At 60.1% G+C, this 26,833-nt stretch overlaps 1 protein-coding gene across 8 annotated transcripts; it reads left to right on the top strand.

Annotated features, from left to right (window-relative positions):
- The first annotated feature begins 297 nt into the window (after nt 1-297).
- On the top strand, nt 298-24,957 carry ABCB9 (ATP binding cassette subfamily B member 9). 8 transcript variants are annotated; one of them, XM_059676803.1, is made up of 12 exons: nt 298-453; nt 4,990-5,696; nt 10,364-10,478; nt 10,992-11,071; nt 11,983-12,188; nt 14,809-15,006; nt 16,268-16,396; nt 16,986-17,174; nt 17,616-17,789; nt 20,539-20,698; nt 21,311-21,447; nt 23,850-24,957. In XM_059676803.1, the coding sequence occupies exons 2-12, from the start codon at nt 5,090-5,092 to the stop codon at nt 24,105-24,107; spliced, it is 2,253 nt and encodes a 750-aa protein (XP_059532786.1). In that variant the 5' UTR covers nt 298-453; nt 4,990-5,089; the 3' UTR covers nt 24,108-24,957. The 8 variants fall into 8 exon arrangements, with proteins under 8 accessions (XP_059532786.1, XP_059532782.1, XP_059532789.1 ...); XM_059676799.1 differs by having other exon boundaries at nt 10,941-11,071; XM_059676806.1 differs by having other exon boundaries at nt 10,941-11,071; nt 23,830-24,056.
- The last annotated feature ends 1,876 nt before the right edge of the window (nt 24,958-26,833 follow it).

Below are 26,833 nucleotides of genomic sequence, written 5' to 3'. Positions count from 1 at the left end.
GGGACCTTGTTTCTTCACTGTTGTATCTCAAAGGCTCAGGATGGTGCAAGGCACATAGTAGGTGCTGGACGTGTGTTTGTTGAATGAATGGAGACCATAACCCCACCCTCCAGAGAAAAAGGCCGGTTCAAGAGCAGATGAGGCCCTTTCCCCGTGAGGAGGGCCGGGCTGCGCGGATGGGGCGGGGCCCGCCGCAGGTGGGCGGGCGGCCAGCTGTGGCCCCTCCCCCTTGGCCCCGCCCCGCCGGAGGCCCCGCCCCACCTGTCAGCCGGCCCGGGGCCCGCCCCGCTGGGCTCCGACCTTGCTGCCGCGCACCCGGGGCGGGAGGCGGGAGGAGCGGAGCCAGCGCTGCACGGGGTGCAGTCTCCAATGCGCGGCGCGGAGGCGCCCCCGACGATCCGAGCCCGCTGCGCCCCCTCCTCACGGCTTACCTGGCGCCAGTTAAGGTAACAGGTAAGGGCGCGGCGCCCGGGACCCCCGGCCTGGGTCCTTTCCAGGCCGAGCTACCAAGCGGGGCGCAGGCTGGGGGGCGCCTGGGTCCCCCTTCCCCGGGGGTGGGGTAGGCATCTCCGTTGAAGGCGGGAGCCTCCTGAGAGTCTTCCTGGCCCCCGCCCCGGTGCCCCGCGCCCGCGGCCGCCGGTCCAAGCCCCCCACGCCTGCAGCATCCCTTCCACGCCCCGCAGGGTAAATGTTGCATTTTTTTTAACCCCTCGGGCGCCGCCGCCTCTTGGAAAATGGTGGGAATGCCTTTGGGAAGGATCCTGGGATGTCTGTCCTCCCCCCGCAGGATGGGGCTGACCTGTCTTCTGAGGGCTCCCTGCCCCCCACTGCGGGGCTGCCCACACATCCTAAGTGCCTGGGGTCTCCTGAGTCTGCCCACCTTAGCAAACCCCTTCCCTCCGTCTCCCCAGCTGGCTGATGGCCTCATGCATTCACCCTGGCAGTTAGGCCTGTAGTTCCCCCCCCCCACCTTCTTCCTGGGCCTCTGTTAGAACAGGGTGCCCCCTCCCAGGCCCGATCTTTAAGCTGGTCTGACAGGATTCCCTGCCCTCTGCCCACTGCCCCACCCCCTGGAGATAGGCTGGCATCCATCCCCCTCTTAAGGTGGGACCAATGCCAGGTGGCAAGAGGAGGGTTGTAGGAGGGCCACGGCAGCTCCGTGTGCCTCACGAGAGCGCCGGGGGAGCATGGAGGTGGGGGCTCAGCGATGCTGGGAGCCAGGATGGAACCAGGATGGTGGACCCAGCTCCGTCCGTCCGTCCGGGCCATGCGTCCGGAGACCCCACGGTGACCCCATCCCACAGACCTGGCCTCGCTCAGCCAGGGTCCCCTTCCCAGCACTGGGTGATGCGTGGCCACTGGGGTGAGAAGTTCACCAGGTTAGGGATGAACCTGGCCTTGGGCCACCAGGTCCTTCAGGATCCTGTTCTTTTGGTCTCTGGGCAAGACCCCCCCCCCCCCCCCCCGGAGGGAAGTGTTGAGTTTCAGTCCTGCCTTTGCCTGCTCTCTGCCTGTCACTTCACTTCCGCAGGCCTCTGTGCCCATCTGTGAAATGGGGGTGATAACTGTGAGGACTGGCGGCCGCCCGCCCGCCCGCCCTGGGGCGGTGGTGAGGATTAACTGAGATGCAAGGTGCCAGGCACTCAGCACTTAGTAGCGCCCATAAAGGGCAGCTGTTGTGAGTGTAATTATTATTATTATTATTAATTATCTCCTGGCCGGCTGTTCCAGACTTCCCTTTTGTGCTGTGCTGACAGCTGGAGGTGCCCTGACCTCCATTTCTTCTGGGAAGAAAAGCCTTTGACCAGCAGAACCCCCGTGGGGCAGGGTCCCTGGCTAATCCAGTATTTGGGGTCGAGGCCAGTTGCCCCCGTCTTCCTGGGCCAGGTCAGGCCCTGGGCGGTGTCTGTTCTGGCCTCTGGCCACTGCCGTGTGCTTGTCCCTCGGGCCACATGCACGATTTGCCCTCCAGCCTCCCCTGGCCGAGTCCTCCAGCTCAGGCAGCGGGAGGAGGGACATGCCTCCAGGCGGTCCTGTGCCCCTCATTCGCCCCTCCTCACAGTCACCTCACGGCTGGTGGTCTGGTCCCCTCCACCCTGCTGCTCGGTAACTTGAAAAATAGCAGAGCAACCTGTCCCGAACGAGGGCTGTAACCCGGCCCGACTTGGATCCGGCCCCATCTGGGCCGGGACTAGGAGGACCGGGCACTTGGGAACCGGGGACCACGGTGCTGTCGCTGCTCTGCCTCCTGCTTGCTGGGTGACCCTAGACAAGCCTCGCTGCCTCCCTGTCTGGACCTCAGTCTCTGCCTCTGTCAAACACGTTCAGATAGTGTGTGATGCTGGAATGCAAAATGTTGTTTGTTTCAGTGTCAACAACCGGGCCTCCCCAGCGGCTGTCCAATGGGGTTGACATTACCCGAGGGAGAGAGGTGTCAGGAAGGAAGTTCCTCTGTGACTGAGGGGGCGGGGCGGGGGGGGCACCAGGAAGAGCTAGCAAGCCCACGGGCTCGTCTCCGGCAGATCTCCTCCGGTCCCACTTCTGAACCCCAGAATCTTTCTGGGGGCTGAGGGACTCCCTGTGCCGCCAGGAGGGGAGCAGCAGCAACGCGGCTGCAGGGCCCGGGCGGCCAGCAATGGCTTGGCCAGGAGGCCTCCGCCGCCGCCGCACCAGGCCAACAGCACCCCTCCCTGGGCTCCGACTCGACTCACGCTCACCCACTCACCGGCTCCGGGGCCTCTGCATTGCAGCAGGCAGGAGCTGAACTAGCAGCCCGGCTAGGGCTGGGGGCGGAGCAAGGGCTTGGCAGGGGGTGTCTCCCCTGCCCCCACACCTTTGGTCCCGCTCTGCCCTGGCTTCCTTGGGAGGGGCAGCTGTCCCCGGGACAGACTTGGGTCTGGCTGGTGTACTGGTGTGTAGGCAGGGCCCAGGCTTGGGGACCAGCACGCCCCTGGGTCCCCTCTGCATCCCAGACCCCTCCTGAGCGTCACTGGGAGAGGGTGTTTTGAAGGATTAGGACTTTGGAGTTGAGGGCACAGACTTTGGACGGCTACAGCCTGGGTTCGCATCCAGCTCTGCCACTTCTTAGCTGTGTGACCTGAGGCAGGTCGCTTAACCTCTCTGTGTCTCAGTTTTCCATAAAACGGGGATAATAGGACCGACCTCTGAGGCTTCTCGTGAGCATGAATGCGCGTGCTTCACTTAGAACAGGGCCAGGCACACGCTCACGTCGGCGAGTGCCACCCGTCGTTACCGTTACTGTTGCCGTCATTGTGGTTGCCATTATTGTCACCGGCTCCGCTTGGCAGAACCCCCCGCTCACGTAGACTCTCTTCTCCTTGGAGGAACACTCCCTGCAAGCACTTGCCGTTTCGACGAGCGTTCTAGCTTAGCGGTTTGGAGCCCACGTAGGGAGCCAGGCAGGTCTGGGTTCAAATCCCAGCTCTGCTGCCCCCCAGCTGTGTGAACTCCGGCAAGTTAGTAGCTTTCCTGGGCCTCAGTTTCTCCACCTGCTCACGGGGGTGACGTCAGCCGTTGGGAGGATTAAATAAGGGGACACGTGTAAAGCGCAGGGTGACACAGGGGGCCGGGCTCCACACCCGCGCTCGCGGTGACTGAGCACCGGCTGTGTGCCCGGCGGGCGGCACAGGAGTCCAGTCAGCCGCCGGGATCCTCACGCACAGGCTCAGGTCCTGGCTCGGGCCTCTGTCGGCAGAGCGATACGGGGCATGTGCTTTTGCCGTTCCGTGCCTCAGTTTACCCAACTGTAAGTGGGGATGTGGAAACACCGGGCTGGTGTTTCTGTCGCTCTGCCCGCCCCCCCCCCCCCCGTTGCTACGTGCCCCACCCCTTAATTACCCCATTTTGCAGATGGGATAATAAAACCCAAAAGAGGGACAGACCCAAGTCAAGAGGCAGCATTCAGAGGCACTCCCCAGCCCAGCCCCACACCCACACTCACGCCACCAGGCCCCCGTCCCACAGGGTCCCTGCAGCTCCGGGGTCTCCCAGGGTCTGGCTGAGTCCGGTAGGGCTCACTGTTGGAGGTGCTCTAGACAAAGCAGACATCAAGCTCTAGAAAACCAAAAGATCCTAGGGCTGGGGGCGAGGGCCAAGATTCTGGAAACTTCCGGGCAGATGTCAAAGTCCCTGGGTTGCTCTAGGGCCTACAGCCACCCCCTCTTGGTCTAAGAAGATAAAAGTTTATTTGGGGAGGAGAGACGTGAACAAACACTTATTAAGCACCCACTGTATACGGTGATAACCACCAGCAGCGGTTATCACGTTCCAGGCACTGTGCCCAGATGTTCATGCTAATGTTTTACAAATGAGGAAACGGGTTCAGAGAAATTAACAGCAGTAATAGTTGTAGTCGAACAGCAGCCATTTACTGTACTCTTTGCTTATCTCAGCTTCACCTGCAAAGTCCTCCAGACCCCTGGCCCCTCACCTCTCTGACCTCGTGGGGCCTCCTCGCCTCCCTCAAGCACATCCGCACAGTCCGACCTCAGGCCTCCGACCCTGTCTGTTCCGCCCGCCCAAAATGCTTTTCCCAGATATCCACATGGTGGACTCTCTCACTTCTTTCAATCTTGCTCAAGTATGACCTTCACAGCTCAGTCCTCCCTGGCACCCCTCAGCCCCATGGCCCTCCATCCTCTACCCCACTTCCTCCCCACCCCCCAGTCCTATCCCTAACTAAATCATCTACTTACTCCGTTTCTAGCATGAATGTGTCATCGCTACAAGAGCAGGGGTCTTTGTTATTTTTGTTTATTTGTTAAATCCCCAACACGAAGAACAGAGTCTGGCCCACAGGGTGCGTCAGTAACGAGTCCTTGGGTGAACGGAATCTTCGCAACGCCCCTTCTCTTGTCATTGTCATTTTACAGATGAGGAAACTGAGGCTCAGAGAGGCCGAGTGACTTGCTCAAGGTCACACGGCCAGGAGGTAGCAAACCCTCACCCCTCGCCCTTTTGCCCCAACAGGTCTGGCCTCACCCCCCAGACAATGGCTTTGCACCCCCTGAGCTAGGGCCTGCTCCCCTCCCCCGGTGCCGGCCCCCCCGCCAGCCAGCCAGCCAGCAGGATGCAGCTGTGGAAGGCGGTGGTGGTGACCCTGGCCTTCATGACCACGGACGTCGGCATGACCACGGCCATCTACGTCTTCAGCCACCTGGACCGCAGCCTGCTGGAGGACATCCGCCACTTCAACGTCTTCGACTCGGTGCTGGACCTCTGGGCGGCCTGCCTGTACCGCAGCTGCCTGCTGCTGGGCGCCACCATCGGCGTGGCCAAGAACAGCGCCCTGGGGCCCCGGCGGCTGCGGGCCTCCCGGGTGGTCATCGCCCTGGTGTGCCTCCTGGTGGGCATCTACACCATGGCGAAGCTGCTGCTCTTCTCCGAGGTCCGCAAGCCGGTGCGGGACCCGTGGTTCTGGGCCCTCTTCGCGTGGACCTACGTCTCGCTCGCAGCCTCCTTCCTGCTCTGGCGGCTGCTGTCCACGGTGCGGCCGAGCGCCAAGGCCCTGGAGCCGGGGGCGGGCGCCGAGGCCGAGGCCGAGGGCCTCCCCGCGGAGGACCAGCCGGCGTCGGAGCAGGCGTCGGGGGCCACGCTGCAGAAGCTGCTGTCCTACGCCAAGCCCGACCTGGCCTTCCTCCTGGCGGCCTCCTTCTTCCTCATCGTCGCGGCTCTGGGTAAGTGCGCACCCTCGGGCCTGGCGGGCGCCCAGGAAAGGGGCTTTCTAGGCCTGTGACGCCGCCTCTTTCCTCTCAAATTTGAGCATTTACTTACATGGTTCAAACACCGAACTGACATGAAAAGGGAACCACAGGGTTTCATTCCTAATGCTGCCTCTGACTACCCTGCGCCCCAGAGCTAACTAGAGGAAAAGGTTCCGGAATCTTCCAAGTGGGCAGGAAACCACTTCACTAGTAGATTCATTCCCCGTATATGCTCCCAGTGTCTCCTCGTGCAGCTACAGACAGATGAGAACACCAACACGTTACTCGCTCCACCCCTTACAACGTTTTGTGTCTTGCTTTTTTCACTGAGCAATATATTCTGGAATTTTCCGATCACTATCTCGGTCTTTTATTTGGCTGCATAACAGTCCACTGTGTGGTCACACCATCATTATTTAGTTCCGTCTCCTGTGGTTGGACTCTTGGGTGGTTTTGAGTCTTTTTCTCTTGCAATAAGTAGCCCTATTCATGCACATTTCCTATAAATGTGGGTATTAATAGGATAAATTCCTGGAAGTGGGAGCTCTGAGTCCAAGCATTTTTTGTCACGAAGCAGAATAGAAAAGGGCCATTCGAGTATGTTATCTGCGGTGAGATTAAGTATTGTTTCGTGGAACTTTTGTTTCAGTTATGTGTGCCCGTGTGATGTAAAATGTATTTGCTACTGTTGGTCCAAACAGCTCGAAAGCCACACTCCAGCAAGGCCTGGGTACAAGCCCAGTTTTATTTTTATTTATTTATTTATTTATTTGAGAGAGAGAAAGGAAGGGGGGAGAGAGAGAGAGAGAGAGAGAGAGAGAGAGAGAGGGAGAGAGGGAGAGAGAAGCATTGATGTCTTGTTTCACTTATTTATCATTCATTGGTTGATTCGTGTATGGACCCTGACCGGGGATTGAACCCACAGCCGTGGTGTATTGGGATGAGGCTCTAACCAGCTGAGCTACCCAGTCTTGCTCCTTCCCTGGCCTTGTGATTATGGGCAAGTTATCGAACACGTCAGAGCCGCTTCCTTCTTCTTGTTCGGAGGAGGGATTGTTAGTGTCCCTGTTTCACGAAGTTGTAAAGCTGGAATAAAAACAGGAAGAGGTCAAGTTCAGAACCCAGGATGGCATGGTAAGTGCTCAGGAATGTTGGCTGTGATGAGTCATTACCCGTTCAACTCACAGGGGCAGAGTCTGGGAGTGGCCACAAGCCAGAGTATCCTCAGAGAGGACAGGCAAACCCCAGAGGTGGCATGGCCCTGCAGCCCCTCCCTCGTATTGTCCACCCTCCGTCCTCTCAGTCCCGGCCCCTTAACCGCTGTGTGATTTAGGCAAGTTACTTAACCTCTCTGTCTCAGACTTGTCATCTGTAAAATGGGATAACAGTACCCGTCACACTGGGGCGTGTGAGGGTCAGCGAGTTAATAGATTGAGACACCTCGGACAGCTCCTGCACAGGGAAAGCTCCCAGTAAATATTAACACCTGTGAGTATGGGGACCACCCTTTTTTCTTTAAAATATATTTTTATTGATTTCAGAGAGAGATAGAAACATCAGTGATGAGAGAGGATCGTTGATCAGCTGCCTCTTGCACTCCCCACAACTGGGGATCAAGCCCACAACCCAGGCACGTGCCCTTGACGGGGAACTGAACCGTGACTTCCTGGTTCCTAGGTCAACGCGCCACCACTGAGCCCAGCCGGCCGGGTGGGATGGCCTTTTTTTTTTTTTTTTTTTAAATATATTTTATTGATTTTTTACAGAGAGGCAGGGAGAGGGATAGAGAGTTAGAAACATCGATGAGAGATAAACATCGATCAGCTGCCTCCCGCACACTCCCACTGGGGATGTGCCCGCAACCCAGGCACATGCCCCCCGACCGGAATCGAACCCGGGACCCTTCAGTCCGCAGGCCCACGCTCCATCCACTGAGCCAAACCGGTTACGGCTGGGATGACCTTTTTCGTGTATCCAGATAGTTTCTCCTTCACGCTTCGAGGCCCAGCTGTCCCCTCCTCTGAGAAGCCCTTTGCGCCTTAGTGACAGCATCGGTGGCGCGAGAGTCAGGAGTCCGCCTGCTGCCTCTCCTCAAGACTCTGGGCCGCTCGGGGGCTGGCACCGGGCCTGACTCACCCCGACGCCCCGATGCCCGGCCCAGAGGCAGGCTAGGCTCACTGAGTGAATGGACAAGTGACCATCCTGCCCGTGTGGGCAGAGGCCGCCCCGGGACCCCATTTCCCGCACCTGTCGGGGCCCTGTTGTCAGCTGGCGTGTCCTCGGGGTCACCGATGTCCTGGTACAGCTGAGCAGGTGTGGGCACCTGCAGGACTGGGTCGAGGGGAAGGCTCGCACTTGATCCGGCCCCCGACGCCCCTGCTAACTTCAGGCAAGCTTGTGTGACCTGGCCAAGCTTCGGCGCCTCATCCGGAAATGGGGGTTCACCGAGTTATTGAGAGAATTCAGGCAGATGAAGCATGGTGCCTGGGAAAAGTGGGTGCTCATAGAAGTTAGGTGCTGTGATCATTATTAACTCAATTATTATTAATTCAATCAACAAGCACCCAGGAGGGCCCAGCTTTTTCTGATGCCTCATATTCTAAAAGAAACACTGCCCATTGGGGAAAAGGTTCGTTTGAGTATCTCCTATTAAATTGAGATTCTCTTTAAAAATTTATATTTTTGTTGATTTCAGAGAGGAAGGGAGAGGGAGAGAGAGATAGAAACATCAGTGATGAGAGAGAATCATTGATCGGCTGCCTCCTGCACGTCCCCCACTGGGGATCGAGCCCGCAACCCGGGCATGTGCCCTTGACCAGAATCAAACCCGGGACCCTTCAGTCCACAGGCCGACTCTCTATCCACTGAACCAAACCAACCAGGGCTAAATTGAGATTCTTGAAGATGAATTTCATGGCAACCCAACTGCATAAACTTGGACAAGTGACTTAGCCTCGCTGAGCCTCAGTTTCCTCATCTGTAAAATGGGAAGAAGAAGAAGACCACACCTGTAGGACTATTGGGACTTGAAAGAGATGAGGGAGCAGATATGTGGGGTGACAGTGCTCCAGGCAGGAGCAGCCTGTACAAGGGTCTTGAGCAGGAAGGTCCAAGAGACCGGTGTAGCTGGAGCAGGGAGTGGGGGGGCGGGGGGGGAGAGTGGAAGATGAGATCAGGTCAGGGCGCCGTGGCCCCTGTGAGGACTTTGTTACCCTGGATGCCATGGGAACCGTCGGACTGTTTTGAGCTGAGAGACGACAAGGTTTTATTTCGGCTTCACCGGCTCCCGCTGTCCACGGGTGGAGGGGCTGATGGGCGCGAGGGCGGAGCAGGGGGAGCCAGGAGCTGCTGCTGGGGTGGCCCAGGCAAGGCCGGCAGCGTGGACGCGGGGGGGCAGGAGGGGCAGTAAGAGTGGTCGGGTTCTGGAGATGTTCTGGAGGCGGGGCCGCGGGTTTGCCGGCTGGAGAGCTCCGTGTGGCTCTTGTGCAGATGGACAAGGGGGTGTGCTTAGCACGGCGCCTGCACCCGTAAGGGCTCCGTGAACACGTGTGATCACTGGACTTCACTGGTGCTGGCTGCGGTCAGTGCAGCTGGAGCTCGTGATGCCTCTTCTCCCCGGGGGTAAGCTGAGGCAGACTCCACAGCTGTGGCTGGAGACCCCGTGGCAGCTGCCACCTATGGTCCCCGTCCCCCCACCAGCAGAGGGCGCCAGAACCCCACAGAAGGCCTCCCTGTCCCGCCCGAGCCAGTCCTGTAGAGCTGCCCAGGATTCATTCACTGACCTTTATTGAGCGCCGGCTGTATGCCCAGCCCCGAGCCAGGCTGTGGCCTCGGGAAAGACCGGCCTTGAAGACAGGGGACCCAGCCTGGTCTGACCACCTTCCACTCCCTGCCCATCATTCCCGTAGAATGCGAGTGGGCACCCGGATTTGGGGGAGGGAAGGGACAAGGAAAGACATCCCCCCAGATTGGGAGCTGGTTTGGATGTGTGTCCTGGCCCCTTCTCTTAATTGCCATGTGACTTCTGGCAAGTTACGCAGCCCCTCTGAGTCTCCCACTCCCCCCTGTACATCCCCTCTCCCCACATCTGCCCAGGGTTGTTGTGAGGATACGGGACAAACGGGTAGGACATAATCGGCAAACTAAAGTGCCCCCCAGGAGGGGCGGGGCAGTTCCCAGCCAGGATACCAGCATCGCTGAGGCTCTAGAATGCACACTCGAACCCCCCGCCAGCAGGAAAGCAGTGAGCTTTGCCGTCCCTGAGCCTGAGCGAGCGCCATCTCAGCTCCTCAGCGTCACTTTCCTCAGCTGTAAGGTGGGGTGACAACGGCCAACCTCAGAGTCTGCAATGCTGCCTGGGCTCTGTGGCCCTGTGGCCCCGTGGCCCCGTGGCTCCGTGGTCCCTGGCTCCGTGGCCCCGTGACTCCATGGCGGGTGCCTGGTAGCTGTGATTAATTCCCACACACTCGGTTCAAATCCAAGTCCGCGTGCCTCCTGTGGCTCTTCTCTGAAAAGTGGGGGCATTCGGCATGTGCGGCCCCTCCAGCCCCCGCCATGGGGAGAGGAGAGTTTGTGGGGGGCTCGGGAGGAAGGGTGCGGGCTCCCCGCTGCAGACGCCCCCTGCGCCCCGTCTCCCGCAGGAGAGACGTTCCTGCCCTACTACACCGGCCGCGCCATCGACGGCATCGTCATCCAGAAGAGCATGGAGCAGTTCAGCACGGCCGTCGTGGTCATGTGCCTGCTGGCCCTTGGCAGGTAGCCCTCCCGCCACGCCCGCCCCCAGGCCACAGCAGGGGCAGAGGTCGGGCAGCTCCTGGGGGAGGGGGCGAGGGGATGAGCCAGAGGGGCCCCAGAAATGCCGCTGGTGGGCCTGTCCCTCAGCTGGTCCCCATAGGAACCAACAACTGAACTAGCTCAGCACCCATGTCCACTTGGTTGAGCCACACCCTCCTCCAGGGCTCCCCTGTCTGGTTTTCCAGGGCCAGCCTTGTGTGCCCTTGAGGGGTCCGGCTGGCGAAGTTGGGTCCTGGCCCCCAGTAAACACAGCCCCCCCTTCGCTCTCACCTTGGGGGCTCCAGTGGGGGACGGAGCCCTGGGAGTGGGTCAGGGTTGGGTCAGGGGTGGGCCCGGGCCTGCCAGCCGCGGGGGGGCGGCGGGCGGTTCGTCGGTTGCCGGAAGGACGCCGTGCCATGTATAACATCTCTTATCTGCAATTAGCTCATTTGCCGCAGGTATTCGGGGTGGCATTTTTACCCTCATATTTGCCAGACTGAACATTCGCCTCCGGAACTGCCTCTTCCGCTCGCTGGTGTCTCAGGAGACGAGCTTCTTTGACGAGAACCGCACAGGTGGGCTCGCCTCGCTGGGCCTCGGGGACCTGGGCTGGCTCAGCCGGGTGGGCTCGCCTCCCGCTGAGAAAACAGTCAGGCAGGCTTGTGGTCTCAGCGATGCTGGCTTTTCTGCCGCCCAGTTCTGGGTGGACTCGTCCCAGGAGGCAGGCTCAGGCCCTGGGGAGCTGGGCTGCTGGCTGAGGCTTTGGTGTGAGCTGCGGCCGCTGTAGGGTCCCGGCCAGGCCACCCGAGGTCCCTGCAGCAGCCAAGGCCCTGCTTCCCACTGCCCTGTGGGCACCGCAGGGGCCAGGACCACCCACGCCTGTGGCCTAAAGGGCCCAGATCCTCTGGGTGAGTGAGGTGGGGTGGGGGGGTACAGGGCAGAGCAGTGCAGCATCCGGCCGAGATGACCGTCTCCGGCCCACGTCCAAGACCGGGTTCCACCGCTCGCTCAATAACACCCCTGGGCCTCTGTGTTTCCATCTCTAAAACGGGAACAGCAGGAGTAGCCACCCCGTGGGGGTGGGAAGCCCGTAGCCCAGCAGCTGGTAGGAGGCCCCAGCTCCTTCCTCCGCAGCCCGGCTTGTTATTTCTCCGTGTGAGGGAAGCGGGGAGGCACCCCCTCTCCAGGGACGGGGAGAGGCACGGGTTTGGCTCCAGCTCAGTGACGGGCAATGTGTGTGGCGCTGAGCAGGCGTCCTCCCCCCTGAGTCTCAGTCCCTCCTCCGTGCTATGGGTCTGACGGCACAAAATGCTGGTGGCAAGGGCTGGGCTCAGAGCAGCCCTCGAGGGGGCACCGACTCATCTTCCCGCCCGTCCCCCAACTCCCCGGCGCCGCCCCTCAGTGTCCTCGTGCCTGCCCACCCCCCCCCCCCCCGGCCCACGGTGGCCCCATGGCCGCAGCGGGTGCTGAGCTGCCTGTGTTGCAGGCGACCTCATCTCCCGCCTCACGTCGGACACCACCATGGTCAGCGACCTGGTCTCGCAGAACATCAACGTGTTCCTGCGGAACGCGGTCAAGATCACGGGCGTGGTGGTCCTCATGTTCAGCCTCTCCTGGCAGCTCTCCCTGGTCACCTTCATGGGCTTCCCCATCATCATGACGGTGTCCGACGTCTACGGCAAGTACTACAAGGTAGGCGGCGGGCGGGGCTCCGGAGCCGCCCTCAGGGGGCTCCCGGGTCCCTGGGGCTAGCGAAGGACTCGTCAGCCAATACGTACGCCATGAGCACCCACGATGTCCCAGGCACCAAGACGCATCGATGAGCAGATAAGGCCCCCCACTCAGGGAGCTTACAGTCTAGGGCAGTGGTCGGCAAACGGCGGCTCGAGAGCCACATGCGGCTCTTTGGCCCCTTGAGCGTGGCTCTTCCTAAGCCTTAGGGGTACCCTAATTAAGTTAATCACAATGTACCTACCTATACAGTTTAAGTTTAAAAAAATGTGGCTCTCAAAAGAAATTTCAGTCGTCATACTGTTGACATTTGGCTCTGTGGACTAATGAGTTTGCCGACCACTGGTCTAGTGCAGTGGTTCTCAACCTTGGCTGCACATTAGAATCACCTGGGAATCTTTTTAAAAATCCTGATTTCTGGGCCTCATCCCCCGGAAATTCTGTTTCTTTGTGATGGGGTGGGGCCACAACATTAGTAACAAAGAAACAGAATTTCCGGAGGATGAGGCCCAGAAATCAGGATTTTAAAAAGATTCCCAGGTGATTCTAATGTGCAGCCAAGGTTGAGAACCACTGCTCTAGTGGGAGACGCGGAGGGTAAGTGACAGCAATCATACTAACACGTAATGTGGTGAAAGACGGTGAACAGCGAGGTGAGGCGAGAGAGGTTGCGGGCAGCTGCAGCTTTAACTAGATCTTTCTGAGTAGGTGACTTTTGAGTCAAGAGTCAGCCATCTCGCCCGGCCGCATGGCTCCGTGGTTGAGCGTCGACCTGTGAACCGGGAGGTCACAGTTCGATTCCCGGTCGGGGCGCATGCCCGGGTTGGGGGCTCCATCCCCAGTGTGGGGCGTGCAGGAGGCAGCGGATCAGTGATTCTCTCTCATCATTGATGCTTCTGTCTCTCTCTCCCTCTCCTTTACTCTTAGAAATCAATAAAAATATATATTAACAAGAGAAAGAGTCGGCCATCTGAGGGCAGGGCCCGTGCAAAGGCCCTGGGGTAGGAGCATGCCTCCGAGGAGGAGCCCCCGGAGCTGGGGCTTGAGGGAGGGAGAAGGAGGGAAACGGGGGCAGGGAGGGGCTGGGCCCTACGAGGGGCCTCTTCGAGGACTCTGGCTTTCGCTCTGAGTGCAAAGGTCGAGCTCTCTGTGGAGCCTCTGTGCTGTGGGGGTGGCTTGGTTCCCATGAGGGAGGCCCTCGCCCACGATGCAGGTACGGGCAGGCTGCTGTCCCTTCCCGCCGGCCCGTGCCACTGCCTCTGCCAGGAGGGTGGGCTTGGGGGCCAGGCCCCTGGCTCCCCCTCCTCTGCTTCCCACGTTGGTGGGTGCCCTAAGCCCTCCGGGGACCCAGGCTGGGTTCAGACAGCAGCAGAGGGCCCTGCCCCAGGCCCGGATCAGCTCGCAGGAACCTCTGGCGTCTGTGACCTGAGGCCAGGTCCACCATGAATCCGTTCCCCGGAACCCACGTGCCCCAGGAGGGCCCTCGCGCCCGCGGCTCTGGGTCACGGGCCTCCCCGTTTCCCTCGCTGAGTAGAAAAAGTAAATGCACTCACTGGCTTCCTACGCGCCCCACCCCGCCCTCCCTGCCTCCCTGCCTGTCCCAGCCCCTAGGACAGGGCCGGGAACACCCCACACCCCCCCACACCCCCCACACCCCGCCACGCCAGCCGCTGCCCCTGTGCACACCTCAGGCCTCGCCCAGGTTCAGTCCCTGCAGCCTCAAGGACGCTCTTTGTCTGTGGCCTTCTCCCCGCACCTGAATGTGCTGAATATAGCCTCCGAGTCACCGCCACAAGCCACACACCCCGCCCACAGCCAGTCGTGACTGGGGCACAGCCCGGCCGGTGCTGACACACTGCAGGGTTCCGACCGCTGGGCATGACGCAGAGGTCAGGCGACAGGGGTCCAGCTGGCCTCCCGGGTGGGGCTGGGTGGAGAAGCCCAGCGCGGTGACTCTGGCAAAGCCCGAGCAGCCCTGCCCAGGGTCCCCTTCCAGAACCCCGCGGGCAGCAGCCTGGGGGTCGCGCACCTGGGCCCGCGTCTTGGCCATCTGTCCCCTCCGCACATGACCTGGGCAGACGTTCCAGCCCGTGCCCTCTGCCGCCACCTGGAGCTTGGCTGGCAGTTCCGGAGCCGCCGTGCAGACCCTCCGGCTCTCACATGATTCAATGTGTGTTGATGATGTAAGTGGCGCCTCCCATATTTAAAACAATATGTGTTTGTATTGATTTCAGAGAGGAAGGGAGAGGGAGAGAGAGATAGAAATATAGGAACAGCCCCCAACTGGGGATCGAACCCGCAACCCGGATATGCGCCCTGACCTTGACCTCCTGGTTCATGGTTCATGGTTTGATGCTCAGCCACTGAGCCCGCTGGCCGGCTGCAGTCTGTTCTGTAGGTCCATCCATCCCATCAGGCTGGAAGGAGAGGGGGAGAGGGAACTCGGTCTCACCCTTCTGCCCCGGGTCTCCCTGCAGAGCGCTCACTCGCGCCAAGGAAGGGCAGAGAAGCCCAGAGGCCTGGGGCGCAGGTCGGGAGTGACACTGCCCGTGGGGTCTCCTCCCCCGCTCCCTGTCCACAGAGGCTCTCCAAGGAGGTCCAGAACGCCCTGGCCAGAGCCAGCAACACGGCCGAGGAGACCATCAGTGCCATGAAGACCGTCCGGAGCTTCGCCAACGAGGAGCAGGAGGCGGAGGTGTACTCGCAGAAGCTGCAGCAGGTGTACAAGCTGAACAGGAAGGAGGCGGCCGCCTACACATACTACGTCTGGGGCAGCGGGGTACGTGCCCCTGGCCCCGGGGAAAGTCTGACCACGGGGCGGACGCGAAGGTGGGGGCCCCTTGCTCGGGACATTAGCTGGGTCCCTGCGAGGGGGCAGGCCGTCCCTGCTTGCTGCCTGTGCACGGGGACGCTTTCTAGGAAGGAACGCAGTCTCCGGGTGAGTGTCCCCACAGGGATCTTCTGCCCCTGCGCGTGGGGTCCTGGGCCGAGCTCTCTTCTCAGCTGGGGGAGCTCCCTGCCAAGGCCGGAGTCACCCCAAGGCCAGCCGGGGCCCAGCCTAAGCCCCTTTCTGGCAGGACCGAGGCCACCACTAGACAGGCCGGTGGAGGGCCTGGCTCACTCCCCGGGATGGAGGTCACAGCCCCCTGGGCGCTGGGGGCACGTGGACCCTGTCCTGTCTGCGGCCACATCTGGACGGCGGGCTCATCGGGAAACGGCTGGGCTAGGGAAGATGAGGGCCTGGTGTTCAGGGCAAGGAGGAGCTGGTGTCTACAGGGGACCCAGGGGACAGGGACCGTCGGGGTCCCCCCCAGGGCAGGCCACCCCTCAGAAGTGCCCAGCCAGGAAGGGAAGGGCCTGAAACTCAGCTCAGCCAAGCCTCCCCGAGGTCTGTCCACCAGCAGGGTGCCCCTGGGGCTTGAATGGGTGGTCAGGGCTGCTGTCTCCACTTCTCCCCCAGAAACTGCCCCAGGCGCTGGGCGGGGGGCGGGGGGGGGCAAGGGTGCTGGGACTCAGCTCCTTCTTTGTGGAACCTGTGGGGGGAGCGGGGGGCGGGGGGACGTGTGAGGAAACACAGACCTCACTGCCCTGCGCGGCCTGGCTGGCTGTGTGACCCTGGCCGGTGGACTCAACCTCTCAGATCCATGCTCTTCCCCGTGAGGACGAGGACTGACGGCTCCCGCTTGGCCGAGCCGAGGGTTTGGGGTCCGGTGTGTGTGCCAGGAACTCACAAAGACAGCCCTGTTCTCTGCAGGGCCCGCGGCCAGCCCCAGCTGGGGATCTTTGCAGGGAAAACTCCACAGGGGAGGAGGGTGGGGAGGGCGTCAGTGACAGGCGGGCGCCAGCCTGTGGGAGGGCGCTGCTGGTGGGGTTCAGTGTGGGGCGGGAGTGCAAGGCCCACGGCACCCCTCACCTCCCCCTGCAGCCTGGGGCTGGCACCCCTCATCTCCCCCTGCAGCCCGGGGCGGGGGATGGGGCCGTGGGAAGTTGTGAGCCAAGCCTCCCGTGACCAATGCGCCCCCCCCCCCCCCCCGCCCCAGCTCACGCTGCTGGTGGTCCAGGTCAGCATCCTCTACTACGGGGGCCACCTCGTCATCTCCGGGCAGATGACCAGCGGCAACCTCATCTCCTTCATCATCTACGAGTTTGTCCTGGGAGACTGTATGGAGGTGAGGGGCCGGCTTGGGGCCGGGGGTGCAGGGGGACGAGAGGGCTGTGTGACCTAGGGGAAGTTCCTTGAGGTCTCTGTGCCTCAGCTTCCTCCTCAGCACAAAGGAGATAAGGGTAGCATACCCACAGCACCCCACAAACTGTGCCATTAATACTCACATGTATATTTCGCCCACGGAGATGTATAGTATAAATTAAGACACACACACCCCTTATTTTACTTGAAATTTTTCCGACGCTGTGGCCCCTGAAGGAGGAAGGTTCCGTTCCCTGTCCGCCACATTCTGGCCGGTTTGGTTCCTTTAACTGCTCTGCTTCCCTTTCCTCATCTGGGGGTGGTCACACCCACTCTGCAGGCCGCGCTGAGGTTTAGCTGTAAACCTGGCCCCTCGCGTACCAGTATTTGTCACTCCTGACCCCATTGGTCCTTGTCATGAACTAACAGGCGGGGCCTCCCGCAGCCCCTCCAGAATGGGTGCTGCGTCCTCGCTCTCCTCTCGCCCCCCTTCATCTCCTGGCACCATGGGTGGGGTGGGGGTGTCCCCGGAGCAGGGTCAGTGGGACAGGACATGTCTCCTCGCCCCGCAGTCCGTGGGCTCTGTCTATAGCGGCCTGATGCAAGGAGTGGGGGCCGCCGAGAAGGTCTTCGAGTTCATTGACCGGCAGCCAACCATGGTGCACGATGGGAACTTGGCCCCTGACCACGTGGAGGGCCGCGTGGACTTTGAGAACGTGACCTTCACCTACCGCACTCGGCCCCACACCAAAGTCCTGCAGGTGAGAGGGGGGCACAGGCCTGCCCCAGGCATCCTTTCCCGCACCCCGTCTCTCAGGCCTCCCCCACACCAGGCCTCCGGCCTTGGCAGCGCAGCCAGGAGTACGGGAGGCAGAGGCCCTGCGCCCGTGCAGTTTGGGCTCTAGCCAGGAAGGACTGAGCATTCGCAGAAGGGTGGTGTGATAGGAGTCATGCGAGGTAACATAGCAGTCAAGGAGGGCTTCTCAGAGGAGGTGACATTTGAGCTGCAACCTGAACAAGACGCAGGAGCCAATCCAGGTTGCTCTCTGCAGAAAGAACATTCCAGGCAGAGGAGACAGCTATGAAAGTGCGGCCAGGTCCTAGGAAGGAGAGCATCCTGGGAGCCAGCGGTGCCCAACCATGGCAAAGGGGTACGAGCACCTGAGCCAGGGGCCCACACCGCGTCTGCGTGTTCCTTGCAGGACGTCTCCTTCAGCCTGACCCCAGGAAAGGTGACTGCGCTCGTGGGGCCCTCGGGCAGCGGGAAGAGCTCCTGCGTCCACATCCTGGAGAACTTCTACCCCCTGGAGGGGGGCCGCGTGCTGCTGGACGGCAAGCCCATCAGCGCCTATGACCACAAGTTCCTGCACCGCGTGGTAGGTGGTGGGCCTTGCTGCCCACTCCGCCCTCTCTGTGTCCCAGCCGCTTTCTCGTGAGCAGAGAGGCGATTGGTGCAGTTCAGGGACAAATCACCAACGTAACACTGTCCAGGTCACGAACAGAACACCCTGCCCCCCGGAGGCCCCCTTGGGGCAACATCTCACCACCGTTAGGATCATAATTGTCTTTCTTTTTTTCAAACACGAGCGAAAGTTTCTTTAGAAAATCACAGAGGCCCTGGCCAGCGTGGCGCAGTGGTTGAGCGTCGACCTATGAACCAGGAGGTCAGGGTTTGATTCCCAGTCAGGGCTCATGTCCAGGTTATGGGCTCGAGCCCCCGTGTGTGTGTCGGGGTGGGTGTGTGTGCAAAAGGCAGCTGATCTATATTGAAGTTTCATTAATGTTCCTATCTCTCTATCCTGCTCCTTTCCTCTCTAAAAATCAATAAAAACGTATTTATTTTTTTAAAAAGAAGACGACAGCCACCCAGGTAGGAAAAGTGAGCCAGCTGGGCGGCGTGGGCTCAGGAAACAAGTTATGGCGGCAGCAGAAGGGCCCTTGGAGCTGAGAGAGAGAGGAGCCGGGATCACAGCGCGTGCATTCATGTGTGTCTTGCTTCTTCCCTGGACGCTATTGGGAGTCATCCGGTTGAGGATCTGGTTGTAGCTCACTCGTTTTCGTGGCTGGGTGATAATCCACGGTAAACATGTCACAATCGACTTCTTTGTTCTGCCTCTAGAGGATATTGGGGTTATTTCCTGGTTTGGCTGATACCAGCTGCACTGACGTGGACAGCGGTGTCGTGTCCTGGTGCACGCAGGCGTGCCGCCCCTCGTTCCTGCCACTGGGCTGGTCGTGCCCCTTCACACCCACCAGCAGTGACGAGGGTCCCGGGGTCCCCGCTGACCTCGCCTCCAGTCCTTAACGGAGGCTATGGTGACCCCTCCGTACCTGACGCTGTGCTGACAGGGAGCAGGCACGCCCTGCACGAGAAACACCAGCTGTTCAGGACGCACCATTCGCATCACCGACATACACTAGGTCACGGGAGGGCCTGCGGTGGGCACAGAGGTCCTGGGAGGTGGCAGAGGCCAGAGGTGGTGGAATCTGCCCACCCGTGTGTACAGAACGTGGGGTGGGGGGCTGAGAAGTGGTCTCAGGCGTGTGGCCACCAGCTGCTGCCCCCCGGCGTTCTGGAAGGGTCCCTGGGCAGCGCTGCTCAGGTTTGCAGGGGCGGCTACACTCAGACACGGGACATCCTGGTCCATCCTCAACTGTAGCCCTTTGGTGGGTGGGTGGAGGGGGCTCATGGCGGTCTTTTGCATTTTTCTAATGACATCAGGGTATTCACCACTTGGATTTCCTCTTTTGTGAATACGTTTTCTTTCCTTTAAATTTAACATTTTTTAAACAATAAATTTTATTGATTTTTTACAGAAAGGAAGGGAGAGAGATAGAGAGTTAGAAACATCGATGAGAGAGAAACATCCATCAGCCGCCTCCTGCACATCTCCTACTGGGGATGTGCCCGCAACCCAGGTACATGCCCTTGGCCAGAATCGAACCTGGGACCCTTCAGTCCGCAGGCCGACACTTTATCCACTGAGCCAAACCGGTCAGGGCTAAATTTAACATTTTAATTCTTATAAATCCAAAACAATAAAGTACAACATTCTAACCACAGGCCCAATTACTGGGGAACTTTTGTAATTCAGTCATGGGCGTCCCTTCCACCTCACCTTCCCCATTCCACCCGTGGGCATAGCCAGTGCTAGCAGCTTAGTCAGTGTCCCTTCCTGCCTGTTGCCTATCTGTATACGAATGTGTCAATGTGCAAAGGCCCATGTGTCGTTTTTTTAAAGGAAAATAGACTGCTGTGTGTGGGTATGACGATTTGATTTTATGGGTACACGGTAAGTATCTAATCCCCAATTTACGGACAACTAAATTTTTAAATTTTTTAAATTTTGCTATTTACAATGTTGCAATGCTATCCTGAGTCCATACTATCATTTTTAAAATATTTTTTTTATTGATTTCAGAGAGGAAGGGAGAGGGAGAGGGAGAGAGAGAGAGAAACATCAATGATGAGAGAGAATCATTGATCTGCTGCCTCCCGCACGCCCCACACTGGGGATCGAGCCCACAACCCAGGCCTGTGCCCTTGACCGGGAGTCACAGGTTGATGCTCAACCACCGAGCCATGCCGGCCGGGCCATACTATGGTTTTTGTGGACCAAATTCCTAAACGAGGACCATGAGGCAGGAGGGAGGTCTGCGGCTGGGCGTGCTGCACCTCCCTACCTCCCGGCAGGAGCAGCCTCACTCGGAGCTGCTCTCTGCCTTCTTTCGCTCCTTTTCCCAGGGCAGGGCAGGCAGACCTCGAGCTCTGCCGGAGGTCAGGGAGCTTGGCTTAGCCCCGAGCGGCAAGCTCCACGGGCCCCAGTCTGTGGGTCCGGGGAGGCCCAGGGTTGTGCAGACTCCATGGTTGGGAAGGAAGAGAGGCAGCTCAGTGCAGAGCTGCGCAGGCCGATCAGATTTCAGACCCGAGACCCCTGGCGTCAGCCAGCCGGCCGGCCGGGGCTGGAGAGGCTCCTGGTGACAGCTGGCTGCACAGTCCCGGCTTCTCAGGTCGCCTCCCTCCTCCTCCTCCTCCTCCCCCCTCCTTCTCCTCCTCCCCCTCCTCCTCCTCCTCCTCCTCCTCCTCCTCCTCCTCCTCCTCCTCCTCCTCCTCCTCCTCCGCAGATCTCCCTGGTGAGCCAGGAGCCGGTGCTGTTTGCCCGCTCTATCACGGAGAACATCTCCTACGGCCTGCCCACGGTGCCCTTCGAGATGGTGGTGGAGGCTGCACAGAAGGCGAACGCCCACGGCTTCATCATGGAGCTCCAGGACGGCTACAATACAGGTACCTCCACTGGGCGGGGCTCCCCTGGGTGTGACCCCTGAACTACCCAGGTACCTCCACTGGGCGGGGCTCCCCTGGGGTGACCCCTGAGCTACCCAGGTACCTCCACTGGGCGGGGCTCCCCCGGGGGTGACCCCTGAGCTACCCAGGTACCTCCACTGGGCGGGGCTCCCCTGGGGTGACCCCTGAGCTACCCAGGTACCTCCACTGGGCGGGGCTCCCCCGGGGGTGACCCCTGAGCTACCCAGGTACCTCCACTGGGCGGGGCTCCCCCGGGGGTGACCCCTGAGCTACCCAGGGCCTCTGCCAGCTGTTTTTATTATTGCAGGTGAGATTCATATCACATAAGTGCAACCACTTTTTTAAAAAATATATTTTATTGATTTTTTACAGAGAGGAAGGGAGAGAGAGAGTTAGAAACATCGATGAGAGAGAAACATCGATCAGTTGCCTCCTGCACGCCCCCTACTGAGGTTGTGCCTGCAACCAAGGTACATGCCCTTGACGGGAATCGAACCTGGGACCCTTTAGTCCGCAGGCTGACGCTCTATCCACTGAGCCAAACCGGTTAGGGCACCACTTTCTTTTTTAAAAAACGTGTTTGCCACACAGAGACGGGGGAGAAGGGCGCCCAGCTGTCGGGAGGCCAGAAGCAGCGGGTGGCCATGGCCCGGGCTCTGGTGCGGAACCCACCCGTGCTCATCCTGGACGAAGCCACCAGCGCTCTGGACGCGGAGAGCGAGTTCCTGGTGAGTTGGGAGTTCGGGTGGGTGGAGGGGGTGCGGGCGATGCTGGGAAGGGCTTGGGGGTGCCCCGGGGGCTCCCCCAGACCATCAGCTTCATAGACTGGGGCATTTCGTTTTTTGTTTTTAATGTTTATATTTCTTTTCAGAGAGAGAGGAATGGAGAAGGAGAGAGAGCGAAACATTGATGTGAGAGGGAAACCGGTCGGCTGCCTCCTGCACGCCCCCTCCAGGGATGGAGTCCACAGCTCAGGCGTGTGCTCCGACCCAGATCAAACCGGCGACCTGTCCACGCGGGCACAACGCCCAGCCACCTGGGCCACACCAGCCAGGGCCGTTTCGGTTTTGAGAGCCCCCATGTACTTGACCCTCGTCTCCCCGTGGGTCGGTTAATTTGTTAGGCCAGTATTTATTTATTTTTTTAATCCTCACCTGAGGATGTTTTTCCATTGATTTTTAGAGAGACTGGAAAGGAGGAGAGACAGAGAGAGAGGAACGTTGATGTGAGAGAAACACATCCATTGGTTGCCTTCTCCATGCGCCCCAACCATGGCCGGGGATCGAGTCTGCAGCGGGAGTACGTGCCCTTGACCAGGATTGAGCCTGGGACCCTTCAGTCCACGGGCCGACGCTCTATCCACTGAGCCACACCGGCGGGAGCTAGTCCGGTATTTACTGTGTCCTCCCAGGCGCCAGGCCCCGATCCAGGCACTGGGGGTACAGTGGCGGACTGACCGGCCAGACGCACACTCTGCCCCCACGGTGTTTCCATTCCTGGGGGCGAGACAGATACTAAACAAGGACCCAAGCATGAGTGCAACCTGGGGCCTATGCTCCGTAGACAATGAAGCAGGCATGTGACCCAGAGATCGGGAGGGGTCACCATTGTCGAAGCGAAACTGCCGGGCAGTAGTTAAGGCAGGAGACACAGAGTTCATTCAGCGACTCCTGTCCGCAGGGAAGAGCCGGCCTCCAGGGGAAACCACAAAGGGTTGGTCCGTGTGGATGCGACCAGGCCAGCGGGGCCAGCGGGGCAGCTGCTGAAATTGGGATTCTGTCCTCCCTCGGAGACAGGGACCGAGGCCCTGGCCACACTGATGATTGCGCTGCCAGAGCGTGGCCTGCGGTCCTTGAGAAGGACGCCCCCGAGGTTAGGGGCCTCACAGACGCTTCTCAGAGGCTCAGAGGACGTGTGCGAGCACAGCCCTTCATAGTGAAGGCTCTGAGAGTGCAGCTTCGGATGGAACAGACGTGCCCCAGTCTGCCGTGCCCACAGCCAGAACCGGGGTCCTCAGCTACCACTTGAGCCGGGACCCGAAAGGGAAGGAGGGAGCCAGGGGAGTTCTGGGGTGAGAGCATCCCAGGAAGAGGGGCAGCAGGTGCAAAGGCCGGAGCAGGTTCACAGCCGAGTCCAAAGGCCAGTGTGTCACCCTCGCCGGTTTGGCGCAGTGGATAGAGCGTCGGTCTGTGGACTGAAGGGTCCCGGGCTCAATTCTGATCAAGGGCACACGCCCGTGTTGTGGGCTTGGTCCCTACTGGGGGGCGTGAGGGAGGCAGCCGATCAATGATTCTCTCTCATCATTGATATTTCTTTCTCTCCCTCCCTTCCTCTCTCTGCTATCAATTTTTTAAAAAACATATCTTAAAAAATTAATAGATTTGAAATTTTAGAGCAGTTTTAGGTCTCAAGAAAATGGAGCAGAAAATTCAGAGAATTCCCATATTATTGTGGCACATTGTACAATTAGCAAGCCAATATTAATGCATTCTTACTAACTAGGGTCCGTGGCTTAAACTGGAGATCACCGTTGTGTTGCACATTCTGTGGGTTTGACAAATGGAGAATGTTGTGTGTCTGCCATCATAGACACAGAGTTTGGGTTTTATCCGAAGTGGGACAAGAAGCCAGTGGAGGGCGTGGAGCCAGAGTTCAACAAGAACTGATTGGACACGTTAACCAGTGTGGGGAATGGAACAGGGGGCGGGATGCGGGGGAGGTGGAGGGACGGAGCAGAGCGAGGTAACTGGGGAGACAGCGTCCACAGGACTCGCTCTGAGTTGGATTTGGGCCCCCAGGGAGGTTGAGGAGGGTGATGGTTTCGTTTCATTGGCATGGGCTCTGGGGCAGATGGGGAGACCACCCACCAAGGCTGAGGTCGGAGGACAGAGCAGGAAGGCCAGGTGGGGCCCACCTGTCACTCACAGGGCTCCCCCTGCTGCTGGGCGCTGAGCCTGTCCCCAGGGACAAGAGCCCAGAAGCAGGGTCTTGCGCAAGTCCTGGCTTTTCAGATGAACCCAGCTCGCGAGGAGGTGGGAGAGCTGGGATCCAGGCGGTGGGGCGGTCGGGGCCGGGGAGGAGGAGGGATGAGGCGGGCGGTGGGTGGCCAGCCGGCCTCCTGTCTCCCCAGATCCAGCGCGCCATCCACGGCAACCTGCAGAAGCACACAGTGCTCATCATCGCGCACCGGCTGAGCACGGTGGAGCGGGCGCACCTCATCGTGGTGCTGGACAAGGGCCGCGTGGTGCAGCAGGGCACCCACCAGCAGCTGCTGGCCCAGGGCGGCCTCTACGCCAAGCTGGTGCAGCGGCAGATGCTGGGGCTCGAGTCCGCCCTGGACTGCACGGCCGGCCACAGCGAGCCGGGCAGCGGCGGCCACAAGGCCTGACCGTCCGCCCTGCCTGTCCCTCGGGGCAGAGGCCCCGTGCCCACTTGGCGGATGTGCCCACGGAGGGCAGCCCCTGAGCCCAGGCCCACGGCCCTGGCGGGTGGCCTGCCACGCCCCGTGTCACTGCTTCCTGCATCTTGTCCTGGTTCCCGCGGTTCCGGCTGCCGCCAGCCCCAGGCCGCGAGCCACTCCCTCCGGTCTGGGCAGTGGGGGCGCCGCGGTCTCCCCACCTGATCTCTGAGGCGAAGGCAGCGTCACCTGTTCACACCAGGATCTCCCCAGGGATTTTTACTGCTTGGTTGGATGGTCCCTGGCCAACTCCCAGATTTCAAAAATATTTTCTCATTGGGAGTAATGGCGGGCAAGGTCACTGAGACGTTCTAGAAACTTCTGAGCCAGGAATGAATGACCTTTCCCAACAGCCTGGGGGAGGTCAGGGGGGAACTAGGCCTCTTCCCTTTGCCCCTCTCTCCCTCTTCCCAGCTTCGTGAGTCAGGCCCAGGGCGGGTGGGAGGATGTCCGCCGCCCCCACCGCCTGCCCAGCCCGAGCCAGTCTCACTGTGAACCACTACGAACCTTAACTGGGGGAGTGGGGGGCTGGCCAGGCCTGGCGAAGCCTCGGGGTGACCCCAGCCCAGCACCCAGCTTTTAGCCCCTCCCCTGCTCCCCACCGCCGGCCGCCCCCACCTGCCCCCACCTGCCACTCTGCTGCTCCCAGGCCTTTGGTGTTTGGGACGCCCGTTCTCTCCCCTGACCAGTGGATGGGACGGTGGCAAAGTCCAGGGCCTGGCTTTGCAGGGAGGTTGCAAGATGTTGGGAGAACCCAGTCAATAAAGTGTACTACCTCTGACCCCTGACCTCTGACCTCTTCCTGGGGCATCTGCCCCATTACCTGGTTAGGTCTGTCCATCAGACCCAGCTCTCCTCCGGGCCCTGCCTGGGGTAGTTGTGGAGAGATTTTGGGGGTCTCGGGCCTCCCCCCACCCGTGTCTGGGTGCCCCCAGGACCTCCAGTGCTGACGTTCACGTCCCTGTCTGGGGCCTGGTCCCGACGGAAAAGAGCAGGTGGTATCGGCTGGGTATCGGCTGGGTCAGTTCCTTTGCTCCCTTGTCCATCAGTCTTCCTGAAAACCCTCCCACAGCCTCTCAGCCCATCAAATGCAACACCCTCCGGTGGCCCGGGGCCCCGGCTACCTCTCAGCCTCAGCCTGGGTCCTCGTTGCTCTGCCCCAGCCACTCTGGCCTCCTCCCTTCTGGTCCTTGAGAAAGCGTAGCTCGTTCTCGCCTCTGAGCCTCCACACTGCCTGTTCCTTCTGCCCAACACACTGTTCCTTCCACTCAGTTCCCAGCGGGTTCCTTCTCACTCCTCTCTCAGCTCACATGTCCCCCCCGCCCCCCCCACAACAAGTCCTGAAGGTGGAGTTTCCCGTCACCCTGGTCTGTCGTCGTCACAGCCCCTGTCACCCCCTGACATTTTCTCGGTCTTGTTTGCTCTGCTGCAGGCACAGGTCTACACAGTTTGCATGAACTCTATCAGGTAATCCTCACAAAACCCCTGAAAGGTACATACACTATCACGCCAACTTTACAAAGGAGGAAACTGGGGCACAGAGAGGTTTTGCGACCTCCCAGCTGGTAAGGGCTAAAACCAGGCCTCACACCCAAGAAGCGAGTGTGTGTGTGTGACCCCAACCACAGGACCCCTGTGAGCGGGAAGCTGGAGAGGGCGTGTCGGCATCGCAGCCAAGGCCAAGCATCAGATACTAGACCCGAGTTCTCAACACATGTCCCCCAGGAAGCCCGCAGCTGCCCCGAGGGCCACCAGCCGGCTGTGAGGAGCCGCGGACCGCGCTCGGGCGGCCTTGCTTTTCAGCGACTGCCGTGGTTACCGAGAGAGCTCCCTGCTCCACTAAAAACAGAATCTGGTGCAAGCTTGAAGCTAAGTGGCAACCAGAGCTCCGCGTCAGGGATGGGTGAGGAGAGGGGGAGGTGGGGACTGTGGCTAAGGGAGGGCATGGCTGGGCCTCGCAGGAAGGCCGGTTAGCAGATCTCAAGATGTTTCCAGAGAAGTCGGAAGTTTCCATTTCAATATGAGATCAACTGCTTTTTATAGTTGGGCTCAAGCTATTTTTACAAAACCAGGGGTCGATCAGCCACGTGCAGTCGAGTCACCAGCTGCAGCCTGCACGCTGGTCCGGTCCTGCCGTCGCCCCGCCCGTCCCGGCCCAGGCTGGGAACTCCAGGCTCTCCCCGCTGTCCCAGGCCAGCGTCAGCTCCAGACCCCCAATGTGCAAACCCAGACCCCGAGGGGCTCCAGAGGCCCCCCCAGCCCCTCCCCCAGGAGAAGGCAGATGGGGCTTTTTCATACTGGGGTGGCCACGCCGGCTCACAGTTGGGCGTGGCATTCTTTTGAATGAACAAAGCTACTTACTGTCTCCCCGTAACCTGCGTGTTTTTCCATAAGGAACAGCTTTTCCAGGCTCCCCCACCCGCACATTCGTTAATGTGGAGCAATTCCAGACTCACAGCGCAGGCCCAGCTAAGCCAGCGGCTTCCTGCCCTGTGCCTTCCCCCAGTCGCCCCTTATGTGGCCCAGGTACCTTCGTCACAGCCCGGAAGCCAGCCCTGGCGACCGCTGGCGACGAAACCCCAAGCTCCTGTTGTGTTTTCTCCAGCCTTTCTTCTTTTTTTTGTTAATGAAAAAAAGTACTTTTATTGACTTCAGAG

The sequence above is a fragment of the Myotis daubentonii genome, chromosome 19 (genome assembly GCF_963259705.1).
Source record: "Myotis daubentonii chromosome 19, mMyoDau2.1, whole genome shotgun sequence".
NCBI classification, from domain to species: Eukaryota; Metazoa; Chordata; class Mammalia; order Chiroptera; family Vespertilionidae; genus Myotis; species Myotis daubentonii.
This window is presented reverse-complemented; position numbering and strand designations above follow the sequence as displayed.